We start from the raw sequence: 21143 nt of genomic DNA, 5'->3' as shown, positions 1-21143 counted from the left end.
AACCCATTTAAAACAAGTCACCCCATTCTGATTTTACTCCTTTCTCTGCATTTCCCACATTTTCAGTTCCTGTCTTCGTCTGCAACCCTGCCATCATCTCCTCCCAGATAGCAAAAATCTTTTGGCTTCGCTTTGGCCCAAATCTGGCTTTCATTTTGGCAAGGTTATGGGGTGGATGTCTGGGCCATAAATGGCCCAAATTAGGAAAGCCAAAATCATTCCAAAAGGGAGCCAAAATTCACCCAAAACAAATTGTGGACTTCCAAAATATAGCCATAAATGTCTTAGAAGAGCCCCAAATCAGCTGTTCCCCAATCTTCTGGCATGCCATAAACATGCCATACCATCCCTATACTTAATACCACTCTTTGCCCAGTCTTCTGGCTTGCCATAAATATGCCGTACCATCCCTATACTTAATACCACTCTTTGCCCAGTCTTCTGGCTTCCCATAAACATGCTATACCATCCCTATACTTAATACCACTCTTTGCCCAGTCTTCTGGCTTCCCATAAACATGCCATACCATCCCTATACTTAATACCGCTCTTTGCCCAGTCTTCTGGCATGCCATAAACATGCCTTAACTCAGCCATATATTTCTGGCGTCTCCTTATCTATTATGGATAACCCTAATCATACCACAGTTAAGCCAAAAAGGCTTTCTTAATTCCAAAAGAAAGCCAAAAATGTCAAATGTATGCCATAATACAGCCACAAAGACCTGTTGGATGGTTCCCTATTACATTGAGTGTGTTATTCTATCTACTGTGCCGTATTCTTAGTCTGCTCATGGTCACCTGCTCCGCTCTGCTACCTCTCCTACTTCATCTTGTAGTTTATTTAAATGTCTCCCCTTTTCCTGGTTCTTCCAATTTTGTTTCCATTGATTGATTATTTCTTTCCATATTAAACTTTTTCCTTCTGCTTTTGATAATTTTACTTTCATTTCCACCTCCTCTTTCTTTACTGCCTCCTTTGCCATTTGATTAGCTTTTTAGTTCCCCTGTATTCCTAGGTGAGCTGGTACCCACATGAACGCTATTTCCCTCCCCTGCTGTGCTAATCTGGATGTCCACCCAGTGGTTATTAAATCCAACCACTGTCATAGTCGATTTTCTCGATCTATCTATCTAATGTGAATTATTCATTATTTGTGTTAACTGACTAAAATTATGGAAAATCCTCATTTAATGTCCTAAACAAATGATAACTACATGTTAATTCTGTTGAGCCTTCAAATGTCAAATATCTCTTCTTGAAGCATGTGTGTACAGTTTTCTTTCTTTTTTTTTAATACTAAAAAGACTCTAAAATATATTCTCTTGTGTTGTTATTAGGACCCAGATTGCTTCTATCTTTTGCAATAAAAAGTTGGATAACTGAAATGGTAGCTTGTCTTTTCAAGTAGTACTGTCATACTGTCAGTGAGGGACAACTTGAGAAAAATGTCACAGTTTCACCAATATTTGTATTGCTCATTTTATTCATTCACAAGCAGTGTAGCAACCCGTTAGCTCAGCTAAATGTTGCTAAATACACACGTAAATAAAAAAATACACATGTATACAATGCAAATATACATAGTGGTACAGTATATGGAGCTATATAAACTCTGAAATTTACTAATTACAAGTGACAACACAACAACGACAGCTGCACATCACTGCACATACAATGCTCTAAATCTAATTTAGTGTGTTTTTCATTGAAGTGTGAAAGAGGACGGAACACAAGTATCAATACAGCAGCATAAAACTAAACAGAAGGGCAAAGGAAAACAGCTAAAACATTACAAAGAAATCAGTAAGCAATTATAATCAAGTAGTTTCTTTTGAAACATTTCAGTACATTACTGCAACAAATATTAAGGCACTTAAACTTAAAAATATGCTTTCTTGCTGCCGTAAAATTGTAAGTTGACTTTTTTTTTTTACTGCAATAAAAATAAACCAGAAGGTTTCCAGTCTCTGTGTTAAGTTGAATCCACTAATTGATTATATGTATCTGATTGTTACCTGACCTTACGTGATTTGTAAGAAAATATATATATATATACTGTATATATATATTTATACAAGAGTATTTTTAATTATTGGTTGATGTGTCAGTTTAGTTTTAAGTCTGTAGCTACACTTGTAATATTACATATTTTTAAATGTGAAATAATCAATTTACCAAATCTTTCAACTCATAATTTTAAGTCACAAGACATGAACTCAGGGTTGTGAGTTCTGAAGCTGAAAACAAGCAACTCGTTGAAACAAACAAATACACCTATATACAATGAGCGAATGAATTGAGATGATTTCACTAAGTTACACTAAGATTTTTTACAGATTTCAGGGAAAAGGAAACAACAGAAGAGCTACTTTGCAACTAGCTTGTAAAGGGAGTTGTACACAAAATAACAAGGGAGAGTGGAGAACACTATTCAAGAGACCAATCAGTACAGGAGGCAAAAATTATGAAATGCATGATGTTGTGAAATAATTCTGCAAACTGGGGGATAGTCGAACAGCATAGACATGGTATCATCATGCCAAATTTATTGGCTCTACTGCACATGTGCTTGTTGGTTGGCAAGGGTCCTCTTCTTGTATTTGTTTGACGCCTAGTCTCCCTTCCTTTGTGGCAACATTTGGGGAACATCACCATTGCACCTTGCTTGTGGCTGCTCTTCCTGTCTGGCTGCACTGGGCTGGGAGATGGTGGCAGTCTGTGTGTCAGGAGCCTTTTCACTAAGAGCGGCCTTTATGCTGGCAGCAAAGCTACCACTGCCGCCGGCTAGAGGAGCAGGAGCGCCGCCAGGTGTGTTGGGGTCAGCTGCAGCCCCTGCAGTGGAAGCCCCAGAATCACCCTGCTCAGGCGCTCGAAGTCTCTTCATGAGGGTGGTCACTCTAACAGCTTTCTGTAAACAACGAAAGAGATATGACAAAACCAAATTAACTGATGGCATACAAATTCTCTCTGATGCAGTCAGCGTCTGAGGAAGGCCTCTTGTCTGCAATGCCTGATCTTGTTCTAGTTTGATAAAAAATTATTTCTTAGTTATATTTTTTTTGGCTGAGGACCCAGTCTCTCTCTGAAACACACACTGTGTCTTTTTTGGAAGCGTTACCAGGGAAATAGCATCTTAACAACCTAAATTAAACTTTTTGAACAGTTTTAAACAGCAGTTAAGTCACATTGGAGCTCTTGTAGAGATATTTAAACATGTTTTTGACAATTAAAAAATGGAAAGAAATATATCATGTTAGTGGGAAATAAGGGGAAACCCCTTTGGGCAATGTATGGATAAATGTACAATTGTTTAAGCACTTAAGTTGCTATAGTTGTTAACTGTTGTGAACACAATATGTATATCATTTATTATTTTGTATCGGTGGTGATATTATCTAAAATAAAGTACAGCAAATCCAGAATGTTTTAAATACACACTGTAGTACTGTCCTCCTAGTTTGAGACTTAAGTCATGATCCTGAGCATGACTACCATTTTGTCTAACACGTGTAATAACTAATGATATATGAGCAAAGAGATATAGAGGTAATACCTTCCACTTGGCTTTGGCAAAGTTCTTTTCTATTTGTGCACAAACGGCATCCTTGATGTTCTTGTCTGAGGCAGCATTTCCAGAAATCCTGAGAGAAAGATTAAGACAACATTTTTTCCCCCAGCATTTTATGATATTTGTGCTCCTTATTTAACACAGATCAAACTTTAGTTTTGCTCATATAATGATTAATAATTGATTCCCTTTTTTTTTTTTTACCATTCATGGGCAATAGCTTCCTGTGCAGTCAATCGCTGATCTTGCTCGACTTCCATCAAGGATGCCACCAGGTTTTTGGCTGCAAAACAACAAAAAAATAATAACAGTGGACTTGCTTCTCCAGACCTTAAATACATATGTAATCTGTGACATGCAATTGGAAATAATATACATAACAAACTCATTATGTCTTACCAGAATCTGAAATGTCATCCCAGTATGGTGAATCAAATTCATAGTCCCCTGACAAAATCTTTAAGAAAAGGTTCTTATCACGATCGTCATCTTCATCAGCGTCATCATAGAAAGGAGGGTTCCCAGACAAACTATTGTTGGTAGAGCATTACAGAACAACACATGTTTTGATAAAGCCACTTAAATATACTTTATAAAATGAGTGCAGTATTTTTCACTGGGCACTTACAGTATATACATGATGACACCTATGGCCCAGCAGTCCACAGGTCTTCCATATCTCTGCCTCCCAACCACCTCAGGAGCTGAAGGCAAAAACCAGCTTTAGACTAACTAATCAATGTCTGTTTCTATTGTATGACTACAAACAAAAGTTAGTTAAAAGGTTAGTTAAAATATTTTTTTTTCTATCTCCAGTCTGGTTTTATGTCACTTACCAAGATATTCTGGAGTCCCACATGGGTCCTTAATGAGTCCATTTTCCAGTTTTGCCAACTGGAAGTCACTGATAACAATTTTGGAGTGCTTCAAACGATTAAAGTACACCAAATTCTCCAGCTGTATAAGTGAAGAAATAAAAATATACTAAACAGGAAGGCTTGCTAAAGAGCAGTTATTCACACACACTTTGTTTGGGTCTGTGGTGAAATGCTATTATTTTTCACTAGGTGTCAGCAGTGTGATATACCTTAAGATTCCTGTGGATAATTTTCAGAGAGTGCAGGTAAGCTACAGCTTCCAACACCTGTCTCATTACATTGCTGGTGTCCCTCTCAGAGTAGTATCCTTGATCTGAGATCCAGTCAAACACCTCTCTGCCTGTAGCACTGAATAGATGGAATAGCCAAATTAAATGCACGTCACTTGTTGATGACAGGAAAAAAAAAAGGTCACATGTTGAATAAAATATCAGTTTTGTATCAGTTGAGGAAGTGCAGTGCACGCCAGTCTATGCTACCATTTTTTTCTTCCAGTGTCTCCAATAATACTCACAGCTCCAGAAAAAGGAAGTACTCCTTCTTCGTTTCAAAAGCGTCAACCAGCTGGAGGATGTTATGATGTTTTACCCTTTGAAAAGCAGGAAAAAGGATGAAGAGATTAATAGGACGAGGGAGAATGGAGGGATGTAAGTGACGTTAAAATGAGCACCAAATAGAGTCAGTGAGTAGTACAAGTTATAGAGCAACACACGCTCTCAGACATTTTCACAACCTTTGAAAAACCAACACCACAGTCAGACACCAGTTGACTGGGCACACGCTTCACGTGGGTAATAACAAACCACCTTCAGGCTTTTTAATGCTTAATCGTCATTACTGCCTTAAATTAAGATTGAATTAATTCTGGGCATGCATGTTGGTTATCATGATATCCTTTCATTTGCAATTTCATTGGAATTTATTATGTATTGCTCTTGGGCAATAATGAATTCTATTCTTCTTTAATCTCTTATTATGCAGCTATTGTGCCTCTTTTTTTAAGAAAACAAATTTTTAAAGGCTGATCATGTACTATATTTTTTGTTTCCGTCAACATATTTAATGAAAAGACCAAAACCCAAAATGTGTTTATCTTTAACTTAATACTTTGTGACTTCCCAACAGCCGCATTTGTTCCTACTGAAGATAAAAATCTAAGTAAAAACAATCAAATAAAGAAAAACAAATAAATCAACACGAGAAAGATCAAAATTTTGGAAAAACAACAACAACTACACAAAGCTCAGTAATCTTTGAAAATAGATGGGCACTGTAGTTCTTAGCAAATGTAAGTTAAACAGTAGTAAATAGAATCTGTGCAGATTAGATAACTAATGAGTATTGCAGCATGATAGTGTGTGTGATATGGACTTGGGAGCTTTTGCACCATACTTTGCCATGTCTTTGGTTCGACCTTGAAAAAAACTTTGTGATTACACCTTGTCTCAGTGCCAGGCCAGTGCCTCAGACATGTAAGCTCTAACAAGTAGCTTAAGACTTCACTTACATCTTTAAGATCATGATCTCATTCTTGGCAGCTTTCCTCACTTTCCTTCCATCCTTTTTGTGGAACTTTTTACAGGTGTACATTTTCAAGGTGTTCCTATCCTTCGCCCGGAAGATCTCACAAAACTCCTCTCTGTTAAAAGGAAGAAACGTACATCATATTCTGAATAGATTTCTAAATTCTGAGGTCTCTATGCACTTATCAACATTACAAAAATAGGTGTACTCACGATTTAACAATTTGTCCGAGGTCATATTTGTCGGTCACCTCTGAGGGATTGTTGTAATCCTTCTTCTCCCCGAGTGTCAGACAACCAAATGGCATGGCAGCTCGTGCCCTAGCCAGGGAATGTCAATGCCACAACACAACCTGTCAACAACATGCAGCATGTTAGATTTACCTGAATAGTACACCTGCATCTCCACTGTGCAAAGCGGATCTGAACACTGGCCATATACCATAAAACAATATTACTGTAAATATATTGTTGTAATAAGCTTCTTCATTAATGACAATAACAGAAATGGAAGATAATGTTGCTCAGTGATGGTGCTTAACACCAAATGAAAGCAGTAAATCTATGCACACATTTATAGGGAGCAGTTTGCACACATAATTACTTCTCTCTCCGAAACCTTTTCAGTCATACATCTGAGTATACATAAGTGTAACTGACCTTGTGGGGGCAAATTATTTCAAATAACCACAAGAGCAAAACAACATGAAAATTGGATTTTCCAATAACACAATCTTCTTCAGTGAACACTCTGCAGTGAGTCAGCTATGTGCTGCAGCAGCAGCAGTAGCATTATTCATCTGTCTGCTTTCTACAGTGAAGAATATTCAGATGGACTTGACCCTGTGCTGTAACGTTTGTCTCCTCTTTTTATACTTTCTCTTGAAAGTTGAGAAACCTATTAACTTGCCAGCTCTGGTGGAACAAGTGTGGAACCGTTTTGTGTTTCAATTTCTGTTATGGTCAGTGAAAGATTAAGATGTCCACAGTTGTTACAACATGCTCATTATGGTTCAGACTAGCCTATGGTATTCACAGTTACTGAGCACCTTACATTAATTAAGTAGATATGGGAGGGAAATGTTGAACCAGCATAACAATGATCTAAATTATAGTCTACTTTAATCTGTATATACATGAACACATTTCATTTGCTGCAGTTAATATACAGTACAATCAAGTTAGAATTGCCTATAATAAGGTACATTATCACACTGATGCGGAAATCATATAAAAATCAAATACTGTTATAGAGCAGAGCTGCTCATTGATTTGCAAGATTTCCCACAATGGACAATACAACTGGAGATGTTACTGCAAAAGGATAGATAACGCAATGTTAATGGTATGTAAAAATCTCTACAATCACCATCAAGTGGCTATATATTGTCATATTGTCATACAGTCATCTTTAATAACAGCCTAATAAATAATGGTCACGTTGCTGATTAAGGTAAAACAGCGGCATGCTGCTGTATATCTGGTAAGAATAAATAACGGACGCACAAATCATTGCATTTAACATTACATTTTTAACTGTAGACATCAAACAGACTAATAAATGAAGTTCACCCACATGGAGTCCTTTAACACATTTCTATGCCAATTTCACAGTCTCAATAAATAAATAAATAACTTAACCCTGTTGCTTTTTTTAACTGGAAATTTACCATGGACATAAGATGAATTAAAATACTGGCTGATTTATTATGATATATTGTATGATGCAGACAAGCAACAAGCATTGTAGTGGTGCATTTAGTGTTTTGAATTAAATGTCTCCTTCGTTAATAACCTTCTCACATGTGTTTTATTTCTTTTTTTGTTAAAGACACAAGCAGTACAAGTAGTGTCTAGTGAGTCTTTTTGTTGTAAATGAGGGTTGAATCGCTGCTGCAGCTGCAAAGCAGAGTACTACTCAGGTCCACAACAGGCAGCTAAATATTACTGGTAAAATAGGATGCTTGTATGGAAAACAGACCCAATTTTTTTGGCAGGCCTTAGAGCAGAAATGGCAGCCAGCACAGAAGAGTGGGAGTAGAGAATTTCTGACTGAGGTGCTGTCTGGAGCCACAGTCAAGACCCTATCAGAGACAGAATATTATTACGGCTTCAGCATCCAGTAATATCTGTAGTACAACAAAGAGTGGTCTTATAAATATATAATAATTGAATTTGATTGTCTAATAATGTGTCTCACACAGAAGAACTGTTTCTATTATATTATGAATCAAAGAGAGCCCTTTAGTTAAACATATTAGGCTGCATATACAGTGTTTGGCTGACCACAAGGGGACTCATTACTCAGTGATCCACACTCCGCAGAGCTCTGCTGTGGAGCTGATATAAAAAGTGTTACCTTATGTAAAGTGCTTCATTATGATGACTAAAGAGAGTCTGTTTCCACTGATGTTCCTCGTTTAAGCTTCTTTACTGATACAGATTTAATGCAGTATATCTGTCTTTGATCCGTCCATCTATTTATACTGCAAGGAGGAAAAAAGAATCGATTAGGTTTTTGATTCATTTGGAAACAGCCCTATACTGCTGTGGTCCAGTGTCTCTATTTTTTACTCTCCCACCGACAGATTACATGAAGTTTTCTTTACATGTGATAAGTCAACATGTCACTGTAATACCTAACAATCTGCCAGTCAAATTTGGGATTGATTATTAATAGACTTTACTAAATTAGCCTCAATGTGTTTATGGAACTAGGGGAAATGACACAGGTAACTTTACCCTGTCTGATATTAAAGACGTTGGTCCCAGTCTATGACAACAACACTGTGCTCAGCTACTTCTTAAGCTTGGTTCTCAAAGACAGGCATGCCATTGATATAAACAGCGTGGTAAATCATCCTCTGCCATAAGCATTATACATGCAAAACAACATGTATACATTTTTTAATTGATGGAGAGAAATTTAGTCCAAGATTGTTCACCTTCCCTTTGTTAGAAGTTATCATGGCAGCTATAACAACACCTCTGATATTATCTTAACTTCTCAGCATGGTCCACAGAGCTTCACTGCAATTAATACAACTTGGGCCAGAGAAGTGACAACTAAAGACATTTTAGCTGTGTATGGAAATGTAACATACAGTATTTATGGAATTCCAAAAGTTGCTCTCTGTCAATAACAAACAGAGATGGGTAAAATATCATTTAATACAGCATGCTTTTTGCAAGATTTCTTTTATATATTAAGCTACTTTATAAGTTTATAGTCACAGAGTTCGGAATGTAAGCCAGCGTCAGCCTGGAGTCCTTACTTTTATTGTTCAAGCTCATCACAAACATTTTTACTTGGGGCTATATTTTTTCCAGAAGTATACACAGAAGTAAAAAAAAAAAACATGTTTTCCAGGGCTGAGTTAAGAGGGTTGTAGAATGCCACAAACTACTTAGACAAAAAGCCCATCTTTTGCTGTGGCACTCACAACCCAAACAGTGATGTATTTCAGTACACCATTTGCCTGATCAACATGCAGCATACAATAGCATCCCCCTGTCCTAAAGATGAGGGCTGTCAGGACACCATTAGTCTGCAGTATGATGAGTATTTGGAAGATATGCTCTGGCTAAATCGTATCCTCTGTATGAATACCCAGACTCACAATTACTGCTTTTTTTTGGGTCTCACCAAGATTCACACAACTGCACTCTCCGGGTATCAGAAATATTTCTTGTTATAATACAGGCCTCACTCCTGTGCCATGATGCTCATTCAGACCAACACTTTCCTCTTTCAACTGTTTGTCATGCCTCAACTGTACCTTTTTTTTTGCGTGGTGTATTCAGTCAGCAGACATCATCATGTTCATGATCACTTTAGAAATGGCTTAAACCAAATTTAGATTATTTACAAAACTAAGCTTAATATGTTGAAAACGCTTCTTTAGTCCGCCACATCACCAATAGTCACCTCATCTAGACAAACAAAGAGAATTAAGGGGTGAGGTTGATATTATACCATTTAATTAAATCATTCAACCCTAAAATGAATCACAGATCCTCACACCTGTTCTCGGAAGCTTGACTCACAGTACCACAGCGCACTAAGCAGTAAGTAAGTCAGACAGAATTTTGTGCGCACTTGTTTTTCCTCCTTTCAAAGCAAGATAAAAGGCTGTTCTCCTTCGCCAGGAGAAGAAAAAGATAGAAGGCACTTGACTATTGCTGAATCAGGGGTCTTTTATCTCTGCCTTTTGAAAGATCTGAATGAAGTGTTCTTCGTTAATGAGAATGTAAATGCTGTTTTAAACCCAGAGCTCGGCATTGAGCAGACCTAACTGTGGACTCCCTTGGGGGATAATGACAAAGGCAGAGTTGTTGCTTTTGCGTAACAGATTTCAAATCTGTGTCCAATTAATTTCCCATTAGGAAATTTATTTTGTTTTCAAGTAATAAAGCTGATAATATACAAACTATAAGACCTAGAATCATACTTGCATGATTTCCTCTATATGTCAGTAATATAGTTAGAGTATTTTTGTTTTACTAATATGCTCAAATAATGACTTGCATGGTTTAATGATAAATTTAATGAGGGCAATAAGTCATTTCTTATTTTGAGGGGAATAGCCACCACATCTCAAGCAGATCAAGACAGGACCGGAGCTTCGGAGAACTTCGGGGTACTTGGCCTACTGTCACCGACACCAGGATTTAAATCAGCTTTTCCAGACACTTCAGGATATGTGTTACCAACAGAGAGCCAAAAAATAAAAATAAAACAATAAAAAAAAACAAAGGAACAACTGACGAGCCCGACAGGAACTCAAATTTGACAGAGTGGAACGAAGTGGAATGTGTATATGTAGGGCGAAATGTATGACATCCATCTTTGAGCCGTGGGCCATACTCACACAAGAAGCAAGGCAGCAGTTCAGGTGTAGCTCTTTGTCTTTTTGTTTCACTGTGCATGCAGTATATGCTGTATTCAAAGGTACCCAAGTTATATGACAAAATATTAATCAAACTGTTGCATATTGTTACGTTTACTCACTATACAATGATGTGAGATTATTATTGTTTATCATTCTTTCATTCATTCATTCATTCGTCCATCCACCTGTAAAGTACGATAACATCTTACCCAACTACCACAAGCCTAAATTTGAAGAATAAAAACAAAGAATGTTTGTTGATGATGCATCTTCGCACGTATTCATCTGTTGCAGAACTACATCAGCTAACCTGAGGGGAAATGTTTTAATGCAAAATAAAATATACAGTTGGTTCAGGTTTGACAGTTATTGACACGAATTGTGTTCTACACATGTTGGCCTGATTTCGACAAAATTTGAAAATATGTTGCACTTTGGGACAATGTTTTAGCAGTTAAAACAGACAGTAATTGGCGTAATGAGGTTCAAGACCCCAACTTCAATACCCTACATCTTCAACTACATCAGCACAACTAACCTTGTAACTTACCTTGAAAATAACACTAATCGACAAGAGGGTGTTATAATTAGATGTCAAATCTGCAACTAAACAGTGTTCAAGCTGTTGTTGAATGAGACTGTTTGGCCAAAGGGGAACATTATAACTGAAGGTAAAACATTTTTAACATGTGTCAGACACTTGTTCTTTTCTGAAGGGATGATGCATTTTGGCTCCGTGTTCTGACATTTAATAACATACAACATATAAATAGACATGAAGCTTCTCAGCTAGACTGCAGTATTGTGCTGACCAACTGAGATGAAAATTGAATGACGTGCACTGTTTTTTTTTTCTGAAGTGGCTGCTCATTTTTATGGATGTTGCGTCAGTTTGTTGTGGGTCCTACTTTTAATGGACACTTTGTCTGTGTCCAAGGGAAATAATGTAATTGTGTCTGATCTTCTGAATGAAATGTATGGCCACGGTCAATCTAAATTAAAATGTCCTGTTTAATCGCTGAACAAAGATTGAAAAAGATTTGTGTTTTGATGCCTCTCTTTCTTTTTTTTTTTATGAAATAATTATTATGTCAGAGTCAGTCAGAGTGTGGCAGCAGGCCAGAGAGAGCCATGGATTTGGCCACAGCAGAGCCTCTTCAAAGGAAAAGGCTTGGTGACAGGGGGCAGATGGTGGAGGTGATGTTCGAGCCAAATTTTAAAGCCTGTAATGCCTCATTTACAGTCTAAATGTCGCACTTGCTAATTATGAACACAAAGAACATGCTTACGCTTCATTTTCAAGGACATCATGTCAGAACATGAACAGAAGCGGAGAAATGTGCTTGTTTTTCTCAAAGTCCAGAGACAGTGTGAATCACGTCTCCTTTGTGTTTGTCTCTGCATTGCTTTGAGTCCACCATTCATCTCTTCTTCTGGCATCATTGGCTCATCTGACCAGTTTCTTCTGATGTTGTTTTGTTGCCATGGACACCAAGTGCTACAGTATGCACCATGGTACTGTGTGTACGGTACAGCTCTCTGCGTACTCATCGACACTGCTGCCCAAGAAGATCACTGCCACTTCACAGAAGCCTCCAGAATATTAACTAAACTAAAAACAACAAATAATCCTTTTTTTTTTTTTAACCACGTCAGTCTGAACGCAGTGTGTGCCACAGTTATCCAACAGCTACTTTAACTTAATTAACTATAGCTCAATGTCCAGTGACACACACCATGGCCCAGGTAACACATTCAAATGAGCGTGCAGCCTGTTACATAAACAAAAAGCAACAATTCTATTCAAAGAAACCTTATGAATGTTATATTAAATGATGTTTCCCTAAATGAGCCATCAAGGCCAAAGGGGTGAAAATCGACATTTGTGGTCAGTGTAGCAGCATAGTGTGCGTGTAGTCGTCTATTTCAATGTATTTTCCAACAATTTTCCTTCATAAACCTTTTAGATTGTGATTAATCTTCAAACAACAGCCATTCATAAATACGCCAGATTTTTTTTCCTTTAGTATCCTATTGTCTACAAAATTTATTTGAACCCCCTGTAAAATGTTTTCTGCTCTTAGTGTCCAACACAAGATCCCTTCACATGTCACCACCTCAAACCACCCGGCTGTGCAACCCCGACCTCATAAACTTTTTTCTCCTTCTTTTGTTTTTCCACAATTTTTATATATATATATATATAATATATATATATATATATATATATATATATATATATATATATATATATATATATATATATATATATATATATGTTAAGCCACTGAGGTAAAGGCTCTATAGAGTGATCCAGACCTCTGGAGGTCATCACACAGTTGTGTGTGTGTGTGTTTGTGTGTGTCTTTTTATTCAGTAGATTAGATGACAGTCACCTTGACATGTCAGAGCACTTGTCCTCCTCCTGGAATGGAAGTAGTGGCACTAAAAAAGTAAGTGTGTATTGCAATCACAAGCTTTTTGGGCGTGAAATGATGACAAATAATGACAAGGCTGCAGGGACACCGCGAGACTGTGAAAATGTGAACTCAAGAGGTGCTGCAGTCTGAGTGCATAAAGAGCATGCCTTATGTAAAAAGAAAAAAAAAGGAGAGGGGAGGGGGCAGTTTGAGCGTGTGTTTATTAACTATAAAGCTCATATTGTGAATTAACTTGTTGAATGAGCAAAATTATGCGCAAACTTTAACAGAACGACAGGTTTCATCGATCACAGTTTGTGATTTCTTATGACAGCCTCACTGCTCAAGCAGCACTGACACACTCAGACAAAAAAAGAAAAAGAAAACAGTATTTGCGCATCAGCCAGGTTAGAGTGCTGTTGCAACATGAAAACTATCCTGCAGGTAAATCCACGTGAGCACGTCTCGATATTTCAACCAAATTTGCCGCAAAAGTTTTCGAAATCAATCATGTGTCTTCGGGTTGTTTTAGTATGAGAGGTGAATACGAAAAAAAAAACACTGAATGAATAAACCTCGGAGGACATTCTTCACCTCTCGCGTTTTTGGCAGTGGTTTTGCAATCCTGTCACGGTATAAAAATAAAAAAACAAAGATTACGCAAAAATTGCGCTCACTTACCTTCAATGAAGTAAACTGGTAATAATCAATAATCCAATCCTCTGTCTAATATTTCTGTATCTTTTTTTTTTTTTTTGTCCTGGTGAGGCTTCACTTTTTCCTTCCACTGATATTTTACAGCCAGTGAGCTATCAGAGAGATTTAAGATCCTCGAGCATTTCCAACAAGTCAGCTTGTTCACGGGAGTATTACGTGAACGTGTGATGGTAACAGCGGGTTATGATGCAGGGAGGAGGGGAGGTGTGTGTGTGCGCACGGTGAAGCCTATCACTATAATGTTTTGCGCGCGTGTGTGTGTGCGTGCAATAGTGCAGCAAATGTTTTTTGATAATAATATCATGATTTTCTTTTTTTTAGGACTTTTAACAGTGAATGAACTTGATGATGATCGCACAGCTCAGTTGGAGGGGCTGCATGTCAAGCTGTCCAACACTAAGTAGCAGCAGGGTCAAAAGATTTGTTCTCTTTTTCTTTTTTTTTCTCAAAGTGCATCCGGATGATGGTGCCTGTTATTCAAGGAGACCATCTCCCCAGAACAAGAGCAGCTTCTACCATCTCACCAAACAAAAGAAACAAATAAGAAAAGCTCTCACAACTCCATCAATCTCCATCTCTGATCCTCTCCCATAGAGAAAACTGTGGTCATGATCAATCTGTTTGCTCTCTGCTAATATTAGTGGAAGTGATTGATCTGAAATCATGTGCAGAATTTCTTTCCCTTTGATATCCCAGAATTTTCAAAAATGTATTTTTTGAGAGCGAGAGAGAGTAAGAGAGGAAGGAGACAGTGCTCAAACAAAGCCTGCTTCACATTACATAATGTATAAGCAGGAAAGAACACATAGACCCAACTGCATCACTGTGTGGCAACAAAATGTTGGAGGGACAAGCAACATGCTTCAAAAGAGACAACATCACAGAATATTCAATAGCCGTCACTACCCACCATTCATGTTAATAAGTAAGCAGCTGACGGTAGACCATTCTGGTGAGTTCCCTATACAGCGCTGTGAGATCCAGCTCTGCTCTCAACAACTGATGCGGGCCTTTTCAAAGTACGCCAACCCATGGAGAGGCAGATAAAAAATAAAAAAATAAAAAAAAATCCCACAGGCTACGACTGAGACAAAGCTTGTGTGAACCAAGAGATCTCAAAATCCCACATCCTCTTCCACTGGGTCAGTGCTAACAACAAGGCTATGTTTAGAGACAAGGGAGATCTACTTGATGGGATTGAATTGACTGTAGAGAGCATGAACTGTGTGCTCATGTCTTAAGCTGGTTTGTGACGTGCATTTAACATGCTATCTGGGATGAATTTAAGCGCATTCAAGTTATCCACAAATTGATTGTCAGACTGTACTGAGGGGCTTTTTTAGAGAGTATGAAAAGACATTTCCAAAACAGTTTTGGAAAATTACTGGCAGTAATGTAAATAATGCCAGATTAATAGTGCATGGGCTGTGTCCTTTCTTCTGGGTTGATGCGCGACATAAAAATAAACCTGTGGAAAAAACTAATCAGTGTTTTTGTCTCTTCTCTTCGCGTGATATCAGTGTATGTTCCCCAGAGAGGTGAAGAAGTGAGGTAGAAACAACATTAACATCCAAATTGTCGACACACTCCTGGAGCAGGTAACACCAATAACTCTTTGCTGACCAGGTGTGTGTGTATGTGTTAAACATATACTGTCTGTCGAGGCTATGACTGCAATGCCCTGTTTTTATCACGTCTAAGTCATTTCTGTGTGCACAGAAGTATGAAACATTGATTTATGAAGTGTACATTTGCAATTAAAAGTTGCCTGACTACCACAGAAATCTTTACACCATCGTGTGCAGGTGGCAGCTCAGCAAGAGAAAACTGATCTGACCATCAATAGTACATTGCAATTACAGGTATACAGAGGATCTGCAGGGATTTTAGCTTGTAGGCAGTCTCTGTAGCTTTGGCTTATGTAACAGGAGTGTCTCTTTCCTAAAATGAGTAATGCCGCTAAAAGGCCATTGGAATAACATTGAAGAGAGCGATGGAGCATCTTTAACCTGCTCCCCACCTACCCACAAAACCACCTACTCTCTCTTTTTTGACTCCCGGTATCACATGGCTCTCCATAACGCTGGCTGTCTTAACAATACAAGTTGTACTGTACAAATGCGAGTGCTGGAATCAATTATATCACTGTCATCATTTTAAAGCTGGAGGTTTAGAATACTCATCCAATCCTTCCCTGAGGAGGCAGTCAATCACTGTGTCAGCCCTATAAGTCCAAAAGTACCTGAGACATCAACCTGAGATGCAAAAGATCCTGAATTTTAATGGGGATAGACAAATTTGAAATTACTTGAAAGTAAAGGTAAAGTTGAAAATAGAAATACACCCCCAATGTCACAGCAGCAAAACTAGAACAAAGTAGTTTTTGTCAAAAATAGAGCTCAGGTACACCCTATCCGGGAGACAGCCTAGAGTGCTGTCATAAATGAAACAACATGACAGCATTAGGACTTGATTTCACTTTCACTGTCTCAGTTTAGGGAACAGCATATGCATATGTATTCTGAAGGATTTTTTTTAGACTCTGCCAAATATAAAGTACTCACACGTATGTTCTAATAATTGTATGTGTTTGACACTACAGCTAAATTGGCGTTGACATCCTGGGTTTTGGTGCGCTGTCACCATAGTAACAGCCTCTTAAGGGACATGGATATTGTAGCATTCGTTGCCATTTGAAAGGAGTGAATAAAAGTCATTTTGCACTAACAAATCTCACACCGAGGATTCTTAAAGCAAGCTTGAGGATCATTTTCAGATCTCTGAGAGTAGCCAGGGGTATTTGTAATGTGATGATTTTTGTTATATATAAATTTTTAATGCTATAATCTCGGTGGCTGAAGTCTGAACAATCGTATTACAGGATTTATCGAGTCTTTGTTGTGGATTAACTTTGTATCTCTAGGTCTTTCTTTGACCTTTGACTCACAGTACTGACTGCCGTTTATTATTCCTTTAGGGGATCTTTTGTTGCCATTTATTAGGCACAGGTCTAATCCAGTTCTAATCGGTCTAATTTAGTTAAATTGTGACAGTTTGTTACATTGTCAGTCATTTGAAAGTGCATTACATTCATCTAGAATCTGACCTTCAATAGTCATTGTAGCTGTCTAATATATAAAAAACGGGTTACAGCCCACTGCTTAGACGATTCAATATGCAGGATCCTTACATGTCATCGGTTATTAGCCACCGTTAAAGTTATTTTTTGCCTGATTTATTTTAGTCCAGGTAAAAATGGACACCATTTCTGAGCTCATCCCAACAAAAACAGTGCCTCTAACACTCCGTGCAGTACGTTCCTCTAATGTGATTTCTATCAGTTATTAATTATCCACAAGAAAGCAGCTTTTTCTGTCTGTCATACAGTAGAAGCATACGCAAAAGTGGAATCTGCGTCACAAAGCTCGCAGGCAGTACCTCACTGTGCTTCTCTGAAACTACTCAATGCTCTGCTCATCCTTATGTTACCATGGCTGCATCTGGTTAATCCAGCATTTGTAAGTCTATGAATGGACTCGAGTGACTCCCCTGCTTCACTGTTTCAACATGTCTGTCTTCTCGCCTCTTTCTGAAATGCCTTACAGTCTCTTCATAGAGGAATTTTAAAATAGACATTGTGGGCTAAGTTTATATCACATCAAAATTATTTGCTGTTTCACAGAGATTTATATTGTGAGGATATAACAAAGCAGGAAATAGTGACTTGCTTTGCTTGCAGGCTTGTGTAGTACCTCACAAGCTCCTTTGTATACACCATTTTCTCATTAATTCTTTCTTAGCAGGCAGATCCGGGAATTATATGCTCCAAAGGTGTAAATAAAGGCCACTAATGTATTTACAAAACACAGACACTGAGCAAAACAGCCCACTTGAGCAATGAAGAATACAGCGTAGAGCAAAATGAAGACTGTGTCAAAGCACACTGCAAAAATATCCTTCTACCGTCTCAGATTCAGACCTGACATGAATTAATTGAAGCTAATACAGTTTTCCTCATCTCAGGAATATTTTAGATATGGGTGATTGAGTCTTAAAAAAACAGATTGGTCAAGCAGTGCACTGAATTAATTTTCTTTCCAAAATATTTATCTCCTCAATCCTGTTCCCAAGCTTGTAAAAGATGAGTCAACTCATATAGTTCAACTTAGTTGTCATAGAAACCAAAACCAATAGTCATGGGGCCTGTGATGGAAACCTTTGAAGGGCTGAAGGCATGTTTCTCACACGCATCAGTGGAGACCTTGACCGCTAATAGAGCAGACAAATACATAGCACCTTTAGTTTTTGGTGTATTATAAAGGTGAACGGAATTAGGGTTGACTAATCTAAACATCAGATCCATTTTTAGTTATTGACTGTAGGAATATTTACAAGACATACAAGACATGATCTATATGACAGACCAGGCCTTAAGATTAAACTTTCATGTTTGTGTAGAAGCAGAAAGTTTCAATCTTTCTATGTACAGTCAAGTTTCATGTTTCTCAGGCATTCCTACGAAGAGCAACATAAGCAAGGTAAAAAAAATGAGTTAGTTAGTTAGTTAGTTAGTTAGTTAGTTAGTTAGTTAGTTAGTTAGTTAGTTAGTTAGTTAGTTAGTTAGTTAGTTAACTGATTTGATCTTTTCCCAACTGATCCCTCGTTAACATTTTCGCCTAGTTTTTATCTGTTGATGAAAATGTCAGTAGATCAGTGCACTATTTTTTGTCTTGATTTCCTACGCATCTACAACAACAGAGGCAAATGTGCTGCTCAAAGCATTTTGAAAATATACACAGCAAAGCATCTTCCAGGAAATATGCCTTGGTTTCTCCGTATAACCCAAATACGTTGATGTGGATACTGCTTTAAAGAAGCAGAAGTCTCTTTGAGACTTGAGTGGCAACACTGAGACTCTTTTTTGAATATTGCAGATGAACTTTTTAAATAGTGTGAGCACCAAAAACAACATTTTAGTCACCCCCATTATTGGCAGAAATGTCAGAGATGGATAACTCTTGAATGCTAATTCATCTAGACAGTTGGAGAAGCCATTTGGATTTTGACTGTTATTGCCTTCTTTCGTGGAGGGAGTGTCACAGATGATACCCTCACACTTCGAGTCGAACATTTGGTGCTCTTTGAGGGTTACCATAGCTACCACAACACAGCAAGACCGGATGTCCATAATGTTCATCAGCTCGTAAGTGGTGGTGCAGCTACGATTTCTGTGTCAGAGCAAAGAGTCCAAACAAACAATCCATTTCATAATCAGCAACAGTGAAGTTGTAAAATATCTCATGCACTGACTGACCAACTTTTATTTTTTAAAGTCTTAAAACAGTGAAAGAAGTAGACTTTAGTGGTAAACTAGTTTGGTGCATTTTTATATTAGTTCATGCTTGTGGGACAAAGCAGCAACAATAAATAAATTAACATTCTTTAAAGGTTTCATATCCTCGTAATTACTGTATCTCTCTGCTCATGTGGAAAGGCAATTTATCTTTTAGTTCTCTGGTGCTAATTCAGAGTTTATGAGGGCTGCCTTTGGGTCTGCACCGGCACTTAACCACTTTCATAAACAGTGGGACTCTTTTTCCTAATTGCTGCAGGCTACCACTGATACAGAACTATTGTGCATTTCATAGACTGTATCATATCGACATTGATTTAAAAACAGCTTTCGCATTCATTCAAAAATGGTGATGAATCTTTTTTGGAAACATGATGACTTAATTAGAGTATAAATGACTAAATGATAATTACTGGTAATGTTACTTTTAGAAATGCTGCATTCAGTTTCAGCTCATCTATGAATGTAATTCTTACTGATAACCATATTGGATAATAATGCAGATATAAATATAAACCTACTTATAAAGTATATATAAGAACATATTCAATTACTTATTAATTTTATAGACAGACTTTTCAGCAAATTGTAAATATGTTTATTGCAGGGACTGTGGTGGTACTGAGTCTCATGAGAGATGTGGGTCACTACCTGATCTCCATAAGGAGGATGAGCTGAAGATGCGATTCAGTGAGTTAATGAAAGGAAAATATGTATTCAATGTACTCAGAGTATTCACTTTGAGGCATATACTGTATAATAATCCTTTAATTAATCATGGGAAGGAATATGACCCAGTGTTTAAGTGTACTCAATACTTGAATGAATGTTATTTTCTGGAGTATGTGTATCGCTCTTCCAAACTCATTTTATTTATTCCCCTGACACAAACATGCATAGCATACATGAAAAATATGAATAGATTATAAAACATGCATAAAGCAGTTTGCTAATTTTCAGCCATATCGCTCTGCCTTCCTACACACCACTGGTATCAAATGGTGGTTGTCATAGCAACAGGCTCACAAGCAACAACAGGGCTTTTGGAAGACAAATGCAGATCAGCATAACAGAAAATCTATCCGCGTTTTCTGTCTACAAACCCTGTTAACGACAGATAACTTGATAGGTTTTCACATCTGTCATTTGTGAGAGACAGTAACATACGTGACTGTTAATGCATGCAACTTGATGACTTTACGTGACTGAAGAACATACACTGTATGTGGTGTTTCAGGGATGAGTGGCACGTTGTGATGGGCCTGTGTTCAAACACAGACTGGAAAGCTGAGGCATTTCTGTGTGACCGGATGTGTTCTCACTGTGTCTGTATCGGCATGGGTTTCCTCTGGGTGCTCAGGTGCCCCACAGGTCAAAAGTGTGCTAGTCAGAGGTATAAGTTTAAGAAAAGACACATAATTTTTCTGCTAAAATGTAAATAAAAAATAAATTTAGTCCAGTTTAGTATTCTAAGGCAACTTTGGCTTGACTGACCATCTAGCACTGTCAGACTAACTGAAGTATGAAACTTTGTGCTCAATGTGCCTGACTCTGTGTGATATGACAAGAAATGGCTAAACGTTTTGTAAGTCCATTGAAGTTCACACCAGACACTGAAACTCATCACGTACTGTTGAGCTGCTTCCAAAATTGGGGCCCAGTGTGAAACAGTCTCAGCAAATGTTGAAGTGTGACTTTTACAATTTGAAGGAGCCAAAAGGATTATAAGAGCAAATTGTTACTGAGGAGGATGCTGATGAAAGAAGGGATTGCTTGAGCATTTGAAGG

General features: G+C 37.7%; 1 protein-coding gene across 1 annotated transcript; it reads right to left on the bottom strand.

The window, feature by feature from the left end:
* Positions 1 to 1469: 1469 nt before the first annotated feature.
* LOC104920530 (caM kinase-like vesicle-associated protein) lies at positions 1470 to 14266 on the bottom strand. Its single transcript, XM_010732813.3, has 11 exons — positions 13967 to 14266; positions 6187 to 6326; positions 5958 to 6089; positions 4965 to 5039; positions 4660 to 4798; positions 4409 to 4529; positions 4201 to 4276; positions 3972 to 4102; positions 3777 to 3855; positions 3558 to 3645; positions 1470 to 2912 (listed from the first exon to the last, which is right to left on the bottom strand). The coding sequence occupies exons 2-11, from the start codon at positions 6279 to 6281 to the stop codon at positions 2616 to 2618; spliced, it is 1233 nt and encodes a 410-aa protein (XP_010731115.2). The 5' UTR covers positions 6282 to 6326; positions 13967 to 14266; the 3' UTR covers positions 1470 to 2615.
* Positions 14267 to 21143: the final 6877 nt, after the last annotated feature.

This window comes from Larimichthys crocea, chromosome VI (assembly GCF_000972845.2).
Source record: "Larimichthys crocea isolate SSNF chromosome VI, L_crocea_2.0, whole genome shotgun sequence".
NCBI lineage: Eukaryota > Metazoa > Chordata > Actinopteri > Sciaenidae > Larimichthys > Larimichthys crocea.
This window is presented reverse-complemented; position numbering and strand designations above follow the sequence as displayed.

Bases quoted from the DNA above. Each gene is read 5' to 3' on its own strand.
- LOC104920530 (XM_010732813.3), bottom strand. From the start codon at position 6,281: ATGCCATTTGGTTGTCTGACACTCGGGGAGAAGAAGGATTACAACAAT. The intron at 4,530-4,659 runs GTATATCACACT...TCACTTATACAG, and splicing joins TTATCCACAGGAATCTTAAG to CTGGAGAATTTGGTGTACTT. The intron at 4,103-4,200 runs GTAAGTGCCCAG...TACCAACAATAG, and splicing joins GGTGTCATCATGTATATACT to TTTGTCTGGGAACCCTCCTT.